The following is a 14,841-nucleotide window of genomic DNA, read 5'->3' as shown; positions in this document are numbered from 1 at the left end:
TAAAAGTGCCTTTGGGTTGGTGAGGTGATTGAGGGGATGGTTTCACAGCAGCTACAAGAAGAACAGAGGCAAATCTTTACTGCTCTAGCTGGGTTGGTTTTTATGCAGAAAGGTTTGATTAAAACAGATAAACAGATCACATTTTTTTCTAAATCAATACAGAAGGCTTAAAGCAGCCTAATGAGACATTATGTTACCGCATTACATGCAGGCACCGCAGATTACACGTAAGTGGCTTAAGCTAGCTAGACGAAAGTTACCAGACACGGCTAGTTTTCACTCACAAGTTAGATTGTTTTCGTATTCTTGCGTTTAATGATTAAAACCATTCGAAATCACTGCTTTAATACCATGTGTAAACCATGTGCCTCATGTAAGCAAAGTAAGGACAGAGACACATCCTACCTGTCCTGGAGAGGACTCAGTGGAGAAAGGGCGGAAAAGCCGCTTTCCAATACAGTCAATGCTTTACGACAGTGGGTGGAGCTTGGGAGGGAGGTGGGTGGGGTCAGAGGTCAGTGGATGTTTGGTGGCACTGTGGCAACACCTGAAAGTTATAGAGTGGGAGTACTGGCTTACCAGAAATCATGGGTCATACATACATCTATTGATATAAGAAAATACAATGTACATGAGAGCTAAGTAGGTATATTTTGATTAGGGGGAAGTCGGGTGTTTTACAAATTTCCATAATTCAGTTGCTTGGTGACTACTGTTGGCCTGTTAAGGCTTTATGTAGACTAATTAACAGCACAATTTATGCAACAATGTTGTACAATAATGTGTTCAGCATTTCAAGCTTTAAGATAGATAGATGCTTTATTATTATCGATGCATCATGCAATTAACAAGTGACTAGGCAGATATTGACATATTTATAATGCACTATTCAGATTAAAATTATAGGCTTATATTATTGGCTATGACGACTTGTGAATACGTATAGATGGTAATAATGAGCATTATAATGCTTTATAGACTCCTTATAAAATATTATGAATGCGTCCATAAGGCATTATAAATACAACCTTCATAGAAAGTGTTACTGATTTCCCTCACTTCTTTTTCCAAGTGTACTTCTTTTTACTCGCTTTTAAACACGTGGTGGAGTCCCGGGTGCAGTGGACATTTTTAAAAGGCGCATATTTTTTTAGAGCAGCGTCTGTCTCTAGGCAACCGTGACAGCGCAACACGCACAATACAGTACAACCACAACTTAGTATTTCCTGTTTTATTTTGTTCATTATTGTTAGATTTAGTGTATATGTGTGAGACAGACACATGGACATTTATGAAAATACAGAACAAATCGTGTCCTGTACCGGTTCAATACGGGACGCAACATTTAATTGCAAAATAAAGGATGATTCCGTATTTTATGGGACGGATGGCAACCCTAGGAGTAGCTAAACATGTGGGGAGAGAGAAGGAGAAGTACAGGGAGAGAGAGAGTGGCCATAGTTAACCGCTAAATACACCAAAGCTGATTAAACTGAGATGAAATGTGAGATTAACAAGGAGCTACAAGGGACAGGTGGTTGGGTAAACTGAAAGCAAGAGTTTCACCCAGTGTCCAAAAAACGTTCATGTGACTTTAATGGAGCTAAAACAGTGCAAGCACACACAGCAGCAGTGCAGAATCAGGAAGTGACGCAATACGTTTACTCAGGTGATGAAGGTAGGAACACAATCTTTAAATCTTATAAGGAATGGACTGAGTGAATCCAATTTTTGGCCCGGGTTTTTTATTTGTTTTTGTTTGTTTTATTTTTAATTTACTGTAAGGTGACCAGATTTCTGAAATGAAATCTGGGGCCATTCAAAGCTCAGACATAAAAAAAAAAAAGAATGAAATGTTATCAAGATGAAATGAAGAAACAAGGACAATTATAGTTTCATTAGTTTTGACATATTTAAGCATATTTAAATTGCTACTTCTGTAATACCAGTAGCAGTGCCATCAGCTACTGTTGTAGCCTGCGCGCAACATTTTTTTTCTCATTGAGGAAACGCTAAAATTAAGAATATTTTCAGCGACGGACGTTGGCAAGTTCATCCAAAACATGGACTGTCCCCAGAAATTGGGGACGTGTGGTCACCCTAATTTACCCGAGGATGTGGCTACATGCGGCTTTCTCTTGACTCATTAGCTGGCTCTCATCCTAGTCTTGCCTGTGGTTGTACTTCAGGTGGTGGAATCAATTTGTTGTGTTGCTATCTTTAGCCATTATCTTTTTTTGCAAACCTTGCATATGGGACATGTTTGTTCCACATCTACCTTATGATGTCCGAACCAGTTCCACATTATTGATGAGGAGCCTTGTTTAGCCACAGGTGAGCTATGACTGCAAGCGACTGTGAGGACGTCAAGTGTGTCACACACGCCCACGTCATCAACAAGATGGCAAATTCATATCGTGGGGATGGTTTTTGGCGGTATATGGTGTACGCCCATTCCTAGTGTGCGGGCTCATTGGAAGTGTGAACAAAGTGTTACTTAATTTGATGTAGTATGATTTCAGTTGTGACTTTGCAGAAAAATTACTTAAACTGATGTTTAAATTTCCAGCACATTTGTGTTACAAGGTGTATGATTGAATAGGTATAGAAAGAGAAAGTGTTCACTTCCTTTCCCTGTGGTGCCAGCAGCCCCAGTTTACTCACCTAGAAAGAGAACAGGAGTGAGAGAGACAGAGAGAGAAAAGGGACTGAGACACCAGAGGAGAGGGGAGGGGTTTCTGAGTTTTCAGGTGTGACAGGCAGAGAAGAAGGAGGGGTGAGGCGTCAGGCTTCATGAGTGAGAGAGGAGGAGAGGAGGAGGACTGAACAAGAAATAGAAGAGATGAGCAAGCAGGGGAAAGGCAGCAAAACAGAAGGCTGGGGCTAGAGGGACAGCAAAGGAGCAAGTGGGGAAGTCAAAGAAAGGAGTGAGTGGGAGAGAGAGAGATAGAGGGGGGAAGAAAAGAAAGAAAGGGAGAGAGAGGGGTGACAGGACAGAGGCCAGCAAAGTATGAGGAGGAGGTGGAGGTGAAAAGGCTATTGGCAGGGCAGACAAAGTGAGCGGGGACAGAAAGAGGGAGATTTTGAATCTGTGAGACAGACAAGAGAGGGTGAGCTGTTGAGGGGACATAGGCTTGTAGACGGAGAGAAAGCAAGGCAGTGTGAGAAAAGGAGAGAGGAGCGCCGACAGTTTGAGTTGTTGTACTGAATACAATGATGGGACTGTACTATCCTAACGTGCTGTTGGTGAGTGTTTATCTCAAAATCTCTTCATATCCTCCTCTGTGTACACGTCTCCTGTATATCTTGGCTCAGACTCAGGCTCTTCTGTACATGAAACGGCATCAGAGTAGATGGCACTGTCATCGAACATTAAATGTTAATTAACCACTAACAGATGTGGACTTTTGTTGACCTGTTTACTAGCGTGTTCTAGTCAGCACATTTCTGTCTCTACTAAGGCTGGGTTGCTGTGAAGGGATATGAGCGGTGACACAAGTGTAGTAGGTGTACATGACAGTCAGATACAGGCTGGAGATACTATCACAATTGTGATTCGCTATGGTGAAATGTACGAGCGGCAGTGTATTATTGTATGCTGTTGTTGTGGCATCTGTTCTTTTGCCCAGAGCTAAGTGCATGCTATCTGAACATCAAGAGCTGCCGCAGCCAGAAACCCGTGCTCTACCATGTATTATGTATGCTCAGAAGAGTCTATGTGAACACACAGTATAGCATGTTAATGTGTAGAGCTGGATATTGAAGCTTAGTACAGTGCTTCTGCTGTCAACTCTTTTGTCAATATTTCTGAGGCAAAGGAGTGGAAACAGATAAAGTGTAGGGGGAGGGAAGGTAAGTGAAAAACTCTTTCTTCTTTATTGCCCCTGCAGCTGTCTTCCTTACATCACTCAAGTCTGTGAGCGAAAGGGACAGGTGTCCACAGAACAGTTGTCTCTGTCTTTCTTTTTTTTTATTATTTGCTTGTTCTTTCTGTTCCTCCCTTCTGTGTCTCTTCTATTCAGCTAACAACACCTCCTCACTGTAATTTCTGTGTCACACATTTTACAAACACACAGAAGCTCCGGCACACAGTGGGCTGCAAAGTTGGTGCATGAAGTGTTATGTTCATATCATTACATTTCAACTGGTGTGATTCAGTGTGCATGTGTTTCTTTCTGTCTTTGCTTGCATGTGTGTGAGTGCTTCTCTTTCAGCTGTACCTTGGATTCATTCTCTCTTTACTATTTGACCTCTTTTCTCCCTCCTCTTGCCTCTCCCTGAGGCCCTGGCAGCTGTTATCTTAATGTTTTCCTTTAAGAGCCCCTGGAAGAGAGGGGGATGGGTTGGAAAGAAGAGAGAGAATGGGAGCATGAGAATAGGAAATAGATTTTTGAGGTGATGGGACACCCGTGGTCAGTTACCCAGGAAGCCTGTGGGTCAGGAAGCTCAGAGTGTAGAGCAGGACAGAGCAGTCGAAAGAAATGGAGAGCAACAGGGAAATGTGGTCAGTTGGAGAGAGCTACTTTGCTCAGTGATGCAATTTCAGGCTGTATAGCTGACTTTGCAGTTATGTCTGAGTGTTAAGAGTTGCGTTGTAACAGGAGTAACTTATTAGCTATTCAATAATGTTAAGCATGTTAGAGCAGAAGAGCAGGTGCAAAAGACTGAATTATTTTCTCAAGCCCCACCTAAGCTTATGCCCTAAAGTGAGAGAGAAACACCTACCTGCTGGAAAAGCTATACATACACCGCCACACTCACATAAGCTATAAATGGGTGAGGATTCAACAGACCCCTCCCCTCAGCCACCTCCACATCCCAAAAATTTTAATTTATTCAATAATGATGGTTAAATGATCCCAAGGAGCCATGTTGCTATGGCAACTTGCACGAGTCAGTCATTTTAGGCTGATTGTTGGATGGTCGAGGCATAAAAATGTTGATGGGAGAGCTATGTGAGGTAAACACTCTTTAGACAGTGCGCCTTAAATTGTTCTAAAATTGCTCAAAATCATAAGCTGCTGTAACAGCTATGTCTCTGTAGCCACATCTCTAATTGTTCTAAATATTGCTTTAGAAAAGCAGCCCTTTAAATGGATAGGGTTGACCTTACTGACATTTTAGATGGTGCAGTTAACAGTGACAACACCACTCTACAGCTGGCTGGTGTACATTTTTAGACCTCTCTGGACAACTGTTGTATTAACACAGAGCCCTTCCTGAGCACTAAACAAGACAAACTTGTTTCATGGTCACAGCTAATGTATTGGAAGAGGCGTGCCTGTGTTGGGTAAATACATATCTGTTTGCGATCTTGTGTGTTCACCTGCATGTATGTTTGTCTGGGGTTGCTTGTGGCTTTCAAAGAGGAATTAATGTGGACAAATAATGTCATGACCTTTTTGTTTCAGTGTGTTTATCTTTCATAAAATGCTGCGTTGTTCCTGCATGGATCAGTGCAGCAGGTAGTGCAGAGTTGACGGGAGTTGTTGGAGATTTTGTGTGTGCATGTGTGTTCCTGTACACATGTATGAGGAAGGGGAGTCTAACGGAAATGGCATGCGAGGAAGGGGAGACCCTACAAGGAGAAAGATGAGGGTGGATTGGGAGGAGTTTGCTTGACAAACATACATGTTACCCTATAAGGAGATGGAGAAGAGTGTGGAAGGAGGGGCCCAAACACCACTGATACCCCCTGTTGCTATGAGGCAAGAGGGCCTGATTGACATGTGTGGAGGCGAGATGTATGCGAGAGTCCCGTCTGGATTTTATGAAGCGTAAAGAAGTGAAGCACGCAGTAAAAAGAGTGGGAGTAAAGGGAGAACAGCACCAAGAGGAGCAGAGATGAAGAGCAAGAGGGGGAGGAGAATGAGTGATGGAGGAGGAAGACGAGGAGCAGTTGATGTGGGATGGAATAATATAATAGCTCATCAGTATGCCACAGACACGTTAACGTTTCTCCAGCTGTTTGTGGCTTGGGTAACAACAACACAGGCTCAAAATCTAAGATCTGAGTCAGAGCTCCCCAGCTAATACAATGACAGGGCCAAAATGTGACCTACTGTTTACAACATGAATCACATTTTCTATAGTCAAGTTTGTTGATTTAGGCTATAGACTAACTTCTGGAGAACAGTGAAAGTAATATCCTGAAATGTCATTATTCATGTGAAATGACCCAGTGATGCCCTAGTTAGCTGTTAGTTATGTTTCCTCTCCTCTCCTCTCCTCTCCTCTCCTCTCCTCTCCTCTCCTCTCCTCTCCTCTCCTCTCCTCTCCTCTCCTCTCCTCTCCTCTCCTCTCACACATTTGCTTCTACTAACTGAACTGATGTAAACCTGAGTGCTGACACAAATGCATAGCTTACAGTTTGTCTGACTACAGGTCATTCTTATCTGCAAATTGATCAAGAATGGCCTTTTTTTCCTGTTTTTATGTTCCATTTCTCATCCTATCTGTACGCATTTATTTACTAGATGCTTTTATCCAGCTTGTTTAAATGGATCCAAAATGTATCTCCTCTAAAAAAGCCAGTCATCAAACACAGATACAAGGTAATTTCTGTCTTCTATTCCCACCTCTACTTTGGTCTGGTAGTAAGGAGCAGTAACAGCTTCTGCTGTTAGCTGTTGTCTGTTTCTGTGAATGAGCAACAATAATAAGAATTGACAGAGTTACAATCTGATTGGGGTTAATTAATTTAACGCTGCAACAAAGATACCAAAACCTCAAATTTAAGATATCAGTTCTCTAGTATACAGTACTCAACCAAGTCACTATCATTCTGTCTGAGTTGCATCACTACTTGTTAAGTCCAAGACTGACTTATCTGTAGTCAAGCGAGATTTGTCATGAGTCATCAATGTTGGGACTCAAGTACCACAACAATGGAGCCATGATGAACACTTCACTGCACAGTAGAAGGGTAGTTTTCCCAAATAGACAAAAGGTGAAATATTACTGCACTACTTGTGTAGTCGGAAATATTCCCTATGGAAACAACATTTATGTTCTGAAGGTATTGTCGCATGCAAGGCAAATCAATCAGCAAGAAGCGTACATAGTACAAATAATTTGACTAGATTCTGATTCATATGTTCCTAATTCGATTCAACTCAGCATCGCCTCATTTAGAGACATTTCAGTTATTTAAAAAGAACTTTTGCAAAGCTAATAATGTTGGTTTTGGAGACTTTTTGTATTGCTCCAATGGTGTGTTTGCCTTTGTCCAACGCTTCTCTGACACCATATTAAAATCCAAGATGCTACCACACAATCAGCTTACAGGCCTGATGGTGGACTTCAGTTTTAGTTTCTGTCATGTTTTGAATTCTTACAAGTGGCCCATGTTGTTGTGCAGTCTTTCGAGAGTAGGTGCATGAAACGAGTCCTACAGAACCCCAACAAGATTTGTAATTTGAGATGATGCACAAAATGGTGTGTATTTGTGTTTGCAGTAGATTTAACATTTTATGAATCAATATTGGATATTTCAAATTCAGATTCAATTAAACTACTTTTAAAAACACAGTCACAAAAACACATTTTTAAACAAAACTAAAACTGCTAGAATGTTGTTTGTTAGATGATTGAAAAACATTTCCAAAGAAGAAAAAAACTCACCAATAAACACCATAAACACCATTGGCCAGGTGAGCAGCAGTGAGAAAATGACTATCTAGGTCACATTTTGGCGGGTGTTGTTATAACATAAATGTTTGGGAGACAGGGGTCAGCTGTATTAACAGCAGAAACATCAGAGGAGTCCTTGTTAAATGAATTGGTCTCAGCTGTGGCTCTGGCCTGAGGATCAGAGGTTGCCATGGCAACTTGAGGTGGTTGTCAATGACAACAGAGGCATGCTAGGCAGAGACAGACAGAAAAAGGGCGATTTTCTCCCTGTGTGCTGGTCTCACATTTGGGCTTACTGTGACAAAATGGTAAACCTTGCAGAAAAACACGCAGACTGTGGGGGTCGTAAGACCTTCCTGAAGACTTTGATATGTTATTTGTCTTTAAATAGTAAATATTTTGGATGCGCATGCAAGTTTTAAACAGGGGTCCCTTGTGCTTCTCTCAGAAAATCTTTGCATTCAAAGTCAATGGTGAGCAAACAGAGACGAGACCGCACTCAGAGGCTCACAGTTTAAATTCTGTACGTCTCACTGCTTTGATGGGCACATTGTGAAAAACAAAACTCTTGTGTGTATTTGTGGCCGGGACGAGTTTCTGACAATTTCAGACACCTTCCTCCACTCTGGCTGATGATGTCACCCACTCTAGCATGAATATTCCACGCAATACACACCCATTATAATCTCAAAATTTCTCTAAAATGATCACGGTCATTGAAGAGTGATTGATCAAAAACTATATGACTTATCAAACCGTGAATTAATACACCAATACACAAGACTCGTGTCTACATTTTAAAGTTTAAATGAAGTGTCTAGGTGAAAGTATGCCTGAGCAGCAGACCTTTGAAAAACTCCCATCCCATTAATTTCAATGCAAAAACTATTCTATTTTGTAGAGAAAAGTAATAGCATACAGATCCCAATCAAACTGCACATTTTGAGATATAACTTTAAGTTATATTTTGGGACGAAAAAAGTGAGAAAGAGGAACAATAAGAAGAAACACGTAGTATAATAATAGTGCACAAGGACAGACTATTTTTTTTATAATAGTGATATGTTTTTCTTTTCTTTTTTCTAAAGCCGGTTGCATTAGAAGAAGAACCATCTGAGGGATAGCGTGATCTTACCTGCATCAGAATTAACGCGCACATTACGTATTAGATTAAAAAATGTACCATTATCCGTCTGGTTGTTGTTTGAAATGCCGGTCTGCCGCATGAACGACTCTTGTTTATTATATGATGTAATAGGTCAACCACAAAACGGGCTGTATTAATGTGGTATTATCCAGCTGAAAAGACACATATCACCACCTAGTGTGGAGGAGAACAGTTATTCGATTTTCTTGCGCTGCATGTAAACTGGGACAAGGACTTTAGTGAGAAAGTTGAATTTTGAGCATAGCTCAATTAAGCTCTACATGTAAATGCACTGTGTTACAGTCTCAGGCAGTTCTAACAGGGAATGCTCTGGTAAATGGAAGAAATACTGATGACATTGGTCTGCTGAGAGCTCTTCTATTAAAAATAATAGGTGAAACAGTACTTACTAGAGATCGACCGATTTAGATTTTTTAGGGCCGATGCGGTAACAAATTTTTTTTTTACATTAGCGTTTGGCCAACAGCCAATACGTGCTGCTGATTTTTCTGAGCTGATATTTGGAGCCAATACTGCCTTTCTCCCCCCATTTACATGATAAATGACACAATTGTAAGAAAATCCAAAAACATTTATTGAATTTAAAGAAGGTACTCAGACCACAGCTTCTGCAGTTGCCCAACAGCACAGGGCTGCCTGTGGTTGCCGGGATAGATAAATAAATAAATAATTAATATCTATCTATATAGATTTGAGTCCAGCTCGGGCCTTTCTGGGTGGAGTTTGCATGTTCTCCCTGTGTGGGTTTTCTCCAGGCTTCCTCCCACCTCCACAAACATGCTCGTTAGGCTAATTGGTGACTGTAAATTGACCCTAGGTGTGCGAATGTTGTTTGTCTCTGTGTTAACCCTGCAATAGTCTGGCGACCTGTCCAGGGTGTACCCCGTCTCTCACCCGATGTCAGCTCGGATAGGCTCTGACAACCCCTGCGACCATAGTGAGGATTAGTGGTATGGAAGATGATACCCGTGTATCGTCCAATGCCCATACTGGTAAAAAAACTGCAACATGTCGGCCGATCTCTTGTACTTGAATGAAATTTCTCCCAAAAATATATACCTCTATATACCTCTCTCTATATATATACACCTCTATATCGAAATTGTCAGCTTCCAAAAGACTCGAGGCCTGAACCTTCCCTGACTTAAATGATATCAGCTGTAATAATTTCATGTTTCAAGTTATGCAGGCTTTAGCCACACCCACACTTGTTGCTACTAGCAACAGTGGGCTACACAGTAAAGTTATGTTCCAACAACTAGTGAACGAAAGAAAACAACCGTTCTGAAATTATGAGCTTTCAAGCAGAACACAACGAATGTAATAAAAGATAGCTTCCCTACCAGTGCTCCCTGGTCTGTGGCTGTATATTGCGTCCATCTCCTCATACCATTTTGGGACCCTTCGGTCAGCACCACTCGTATTGTTGTGCCCTTTGGCTACCTTCATTTTTTTAAGCTTCTTCATTTGTTTTACCGTCCTGATAAAGCAAAATTTGGCCATCTCAGTCGCGATGCGCTGGAAAACCTTGTTGTTCCGAGTTCAACTCCCGCTGTATACTCTCTTCTCCCAACAAGGACAGAAAAGCCCTCACCTCCGGGTTGGTCCAGAACGACAGTCTTTTCCAGTCATTATTTAAAAATGTACCGACACGAGAGCAGAAAGTTGAAAGTGAGCAGCTTACTACTAGTCAAAACCAAAACATCATGCTTTGTACCTGGCACTGATTTCAGTAGTAAGCAGCGTTCTACGTCATATTTTCGGCCCCAATTCACCTACTTCGGACCGACCACAGAGGAGGTTCTAGAAAGTACCAAGAAAGCATCCCTTTGGCCTTGTTCTGCCCACCTTCTAACAATGGAAATAGCAATTTTAAGGGGGCGGTGTGGAGCGGTGTGGAGGTAGGCCATGTATGGAAATCCAGCTTAAATCAGTGAGTCTGCAAGGGGAATTGGAATTGGGCTATAGTCAACACGAGTGACGCAAGCAAGCGACATAAGCAGAAGACGCAAGCAAGCAAAGCAAGGCGATGCAAAGCAATGCATTGGCTGCCATGATGTGTCGCTGCTTCGGAAAATGCGCAGTCAGATTTTTCAATATGCGACGCAGCGGGACATGCTAATGCATATAATGCACTTATTAACCACTTTGTTAATAAGATGGTTGAAAACATGACGGGAGAAGGGCACAGAAACAGCAAGGCGGCATGCCATTAATAGAGACAAAAAGTAAATACAGCTTTAAAAAATAAAGATGTAAGAGAGTCATTTATAGGGATAGTAATCTCTGAATAAATATATCTTATCTCCTGGTGTATTGCATTTGGTCTTGGCCTTGGTCTTGGACGTATGTGAGTCACAACACTTGCTTGCCGACTTCTACTACGTTGGCTATGTTCAGTGGCCGGCGATGCAGTGGAGTCTCCACACAACCCAACACATATCTTTATAACTTTTCATTTTAGCCTTTATTTGAAAGTCTTGAAAGAAACAGGGAGAAACATGCATGAACGACATGCAGGAAACACCCGATGTGGGGGCCACCTGCACAGGACTACAGCCTCAACACATGGGGCGGGTGCGCTACCAAGTGAGCTAAACACAGTACAGTAATCAAGACGGGATGGGACAAGGGCATTGACCATTGGGTTTCTTGTAAAAACACAATAGATGCTTTAAGTTGTTTAAGTCTATGTATGACCTGTTTCAGTTTGGCTATTTTAGCCCTTACCCTGTCACATTCCAGAATATAAATATTATCTGGGTTTCACTCACCATTTATAACCTCATGTTAAATGGTCTTGCTTTTATGTAGCGCTTTTCTACCTATTGGTACTCACAGTGCACAGACACATTCACACACCAGTGCCAGTTGCACTGGGAGCAACTGGGGGTTCAGTGTCTTGCTCAAGGACACTTTGGCATATGGCACACTCTGGGGAGCGAACCGCTAACCCTTGTTCTCTAAAGCTCAAGGCCATACCCAAAACAAACGTAAACAGAAACAACAATAAATGATGAAGTTGTTAACATATTTCCATAGAGCATTTCCGTGTGTATTGCCATCAAAATTTAATTAAAATAATTTGCACCATCAGGGCCCTTACCCATCACATACCGTTATTACTTACTGTTTGTCCTCGTCTGATGATCAGTTTCGCCGGGTATATGAACCTGTACTCAATGTTCATCACCTGTAGACATCAAACTGCCTCCTTTGTTTGTGCACCTCAGTGGAGAAATCTAGAAAGAACATCACTTTGTGTTGTTGCTGCCTCACCATTTCCTTTTCTCTGGTGGCATCCTTTGCTGGTTGCAAAGGGTGACAGATGACGAGGCCAAGACCAAAGCCTTCATGATCAGGATAGGGGGGAACAGCTGCTCCTGTATTCATCTGTACCAGATGACGCCATTAGCATGGGCGGGCTAACAATATACAGGCTGGACAAAATCAGCTCTCTCACTGGCAAATCCTGGGGTGGAGGTGTTTGCATATTGTTGTCCGAATTTCTTTATTTTCAGGAGCATGAAAAAACTGTCCTTACAAACTAATAAAATAAACCCAAGTCTGTGTAAATAGACATATTTAGGACCCTGTCATGCACAGTCATCAGTGACCTGTTTAAATTATTTTAAATGGACTTATGTGCATTGTTGTGAGCGATAGTGGGCATATGTGTTTTTAAATACCCTCCAATGACTTCCAGTTATATGCAAGCCTCCAGTCTCCTTTTTATGTCACGCTAGGTTGGTAAACTATTGATGGCAGGCTATTCTATAGTTCCACTTAGCACGCTAATTAAAGCTTTTTCTTTGTATTTTGTATTGAAATCAGGATAATTCATGGGCAAACACTGCGTTTGACTTGGTTCGGTGAAATTACATTACATATAATTTATTTATTTATTTATTAATACTAAATCATGTGACAACATAATATCAATGAGTGCTCGAATGACACAATAAATGCGACAAAAAAAAAAGCAATGTAGCTGGCAACGCTTTGCCATTTTCTTACTTTGTTGTCAGTAGTCTGAACACAGCATTATGCTGTTATGCAACATGGCTTAAAAACTATTTTGTCTATCTGTAGTTATTCTTCTGGGTTGTCAGCATAATTTCTCTATTTCTGCATAACACTGCACAGCACCTTGTGACCTACGTGTGTCCAAGCTATTGGGGTACTACAAGAAACACTTGTGCGGAAAACATTAAAAAACACAATAACAAAAATAACACACCTCTGATGTAAACTAGTCGCCCTGCTAGTGGGAGGTAGCTGGGGAAGCTTTCCTGACGGCTTGGCCAGCAGAAATGACACACCCTAATAAGTATTAAAGGTCAGGTAAGGGAAATCAGGCTTTTTATCAGCAATTAAAACAAGTTGGCGAATTAAAATGAATTAAGAGTAAATACAGATTAATCAAGAATAAATAAATTATAAATTGCTTTGTACTTAAAATTTAGTATCAAAACTATAACATCACTTAAAACAAAACTCTAACATCATTGAACTATTTACATTTATGATTGTGTGAGAGCATGTGGGTCAGTTCTACCCATTGGCCATTACTCTTGGTGAAGACCATTGTAGAAGGCGTGGAAGTCTTTGGGCAAAACTTCTTCAGCTTTTGAAGGTGTTTGAACTTCAGCTCTTTAATTTTTTGGCTGGACAGTGGGGTCACTGTGGTGATGATGCTCTTCCTCCTCACAGATGGGGATGGACACAGTTCCCAGTTATCCAAATGGTGTATCTTGTAGTCCACTGTGTCATCCATGTACTTCCTAGTTAATATACAGAAATAAGTGAACAGGAAAAGACAGACAGTGAATATTAATGTGACCATTGTTTCTCATATATTTCACAAACACATTTAGTACACCGAATGCAATATTGACATAACTCAGTGCTGCAAAAAGTTTGCATCCTTTGTAGTGGCTGACCCAAATTTTTTATTTCCACAAGCTGTTTTAACTTGTGCCGACCCTTGTCTCTGCCTCAAATTCCCTATCATATTTTATTTTGGCTATTGCACAAAGCTCCTCTAAAAGGAGAGGATATAAAGTCTGTGTTTACGGACAAATCATCTGAAAATCATACAGGCAATGTTAGTGGAAGTTTATTAGCCATCAAGATCAAGTAATAAATAACAAAAATAAGTTCAACTGCTTCAGCTAATCCATACAAATGACAACTGTGAATGACTATTAACTAGTACAAACTTGAATACATTTGTCAAACATTGAATTTATGGTCATAGTTTACCTTTACAGCAACCGATGAACCGGGATGTGTGGTGTCAGTTCTGCCTTCCAGAGATGCTATTCTCCCACAGTGGGCGATATGTGCCTTTTGATTGATACTTCTGTCATCCAATGGAGACTCAGTTCAATGGTGATAGAGATATTGAACGCATCAGTTGCTGGGGAAGAATCTGGACATCCATATACCGTAGATCGACAAAAACGTCAAAAGTGATATACATGTTTTTCATCAAACAGCAACGATATACATCAACTGGTGCAACAACGCAGAGGTGATATCTAGTCACTGCTCTCCTGATGTGGAATTACTGACTGTTAAATGCAGATCCTTTTATCTACCTCAGGAATTCACTGTTATCATCATCACAGCAGTGTAAATTCCCCCGATTGCAAACACTCCATCAGTGACATTCAATCTGCACATCCAGGCAGAGTTTTCATGGTGGCAGGTGTCCCCAACATTTGACCCGTGTAAAAAAAAAAAAAAGTTCAACCTCATAAAATTCAACAATAAAAAAATCTACCTAATAAAAGTTAACATAGAAAAAATCAACCTCAAAAAGTTCAACCACAAACTTTCAACCTCCAACTTTCAACCTCTGAAATATTCTATTCTATTCTATTCTATTCTATTCTATCGTTTTGTGAATGACGTGACTTATGCCACATGTCACGTTTTCAGCATAAGGACAACTGATGTCATATCACGCAGCAACACAAACGTAATCAACAATACAGGGTGGAGAGATGCGCGTCTGGCTGGATGTATGCCATTAT

The 14,841-nt window shown here is 41.0% G+C and overlaps 1 protein-coding gene across 8 annotated transcripts in view; it reads left to right on the top strand.

Moving 5' to 3' along the window:
• Positions 1-14,841, top strand: part of rbfox2 (RNA binding fox-1 homolog 2) — a 70,341-nt gene that overhangs the window by 19,624 nt on the left and 35,876 nt on the right. Inside the window, exon 1 of one of the 8 annotated variants that reach the window (XM_047578137.1) lies at positions 2,185-3,246. The exons of the other annotated variants lie outside the window; for them this stretch is intronic. Coding sequence (XP_047434093.1) covers positions 3,214-3,246 — 33 coding nt within the window. The 5' untranslated portion in view covers positions 2,185-3,213. Of the gene's footprint in view, positions 1-2,184; positions 3,247-14,841 lie in introns of those variants that run through there. 8 annotated transcript variants of the gene reach the window in all.

Source organism: Mugil cephalus, chromosome 2 (assembly GCF_022458985.1).
Source record: "Mugil cephalus isolate CIBA_MC_2020 chromosome 2, CIBA_Mcephalus_1.1, whole genome shotgun sequence".
NCBI classification, from domain to species: domain Eukaryota; kingdom Metazoa; phylum Chordata; class Actinopteri; order Mugiliformes; family Mugilidae; genus Mugil; species Mugil cephalus.
This window is presented reverse-complemented; position numbering and strand designations above follow the sequence as displayed.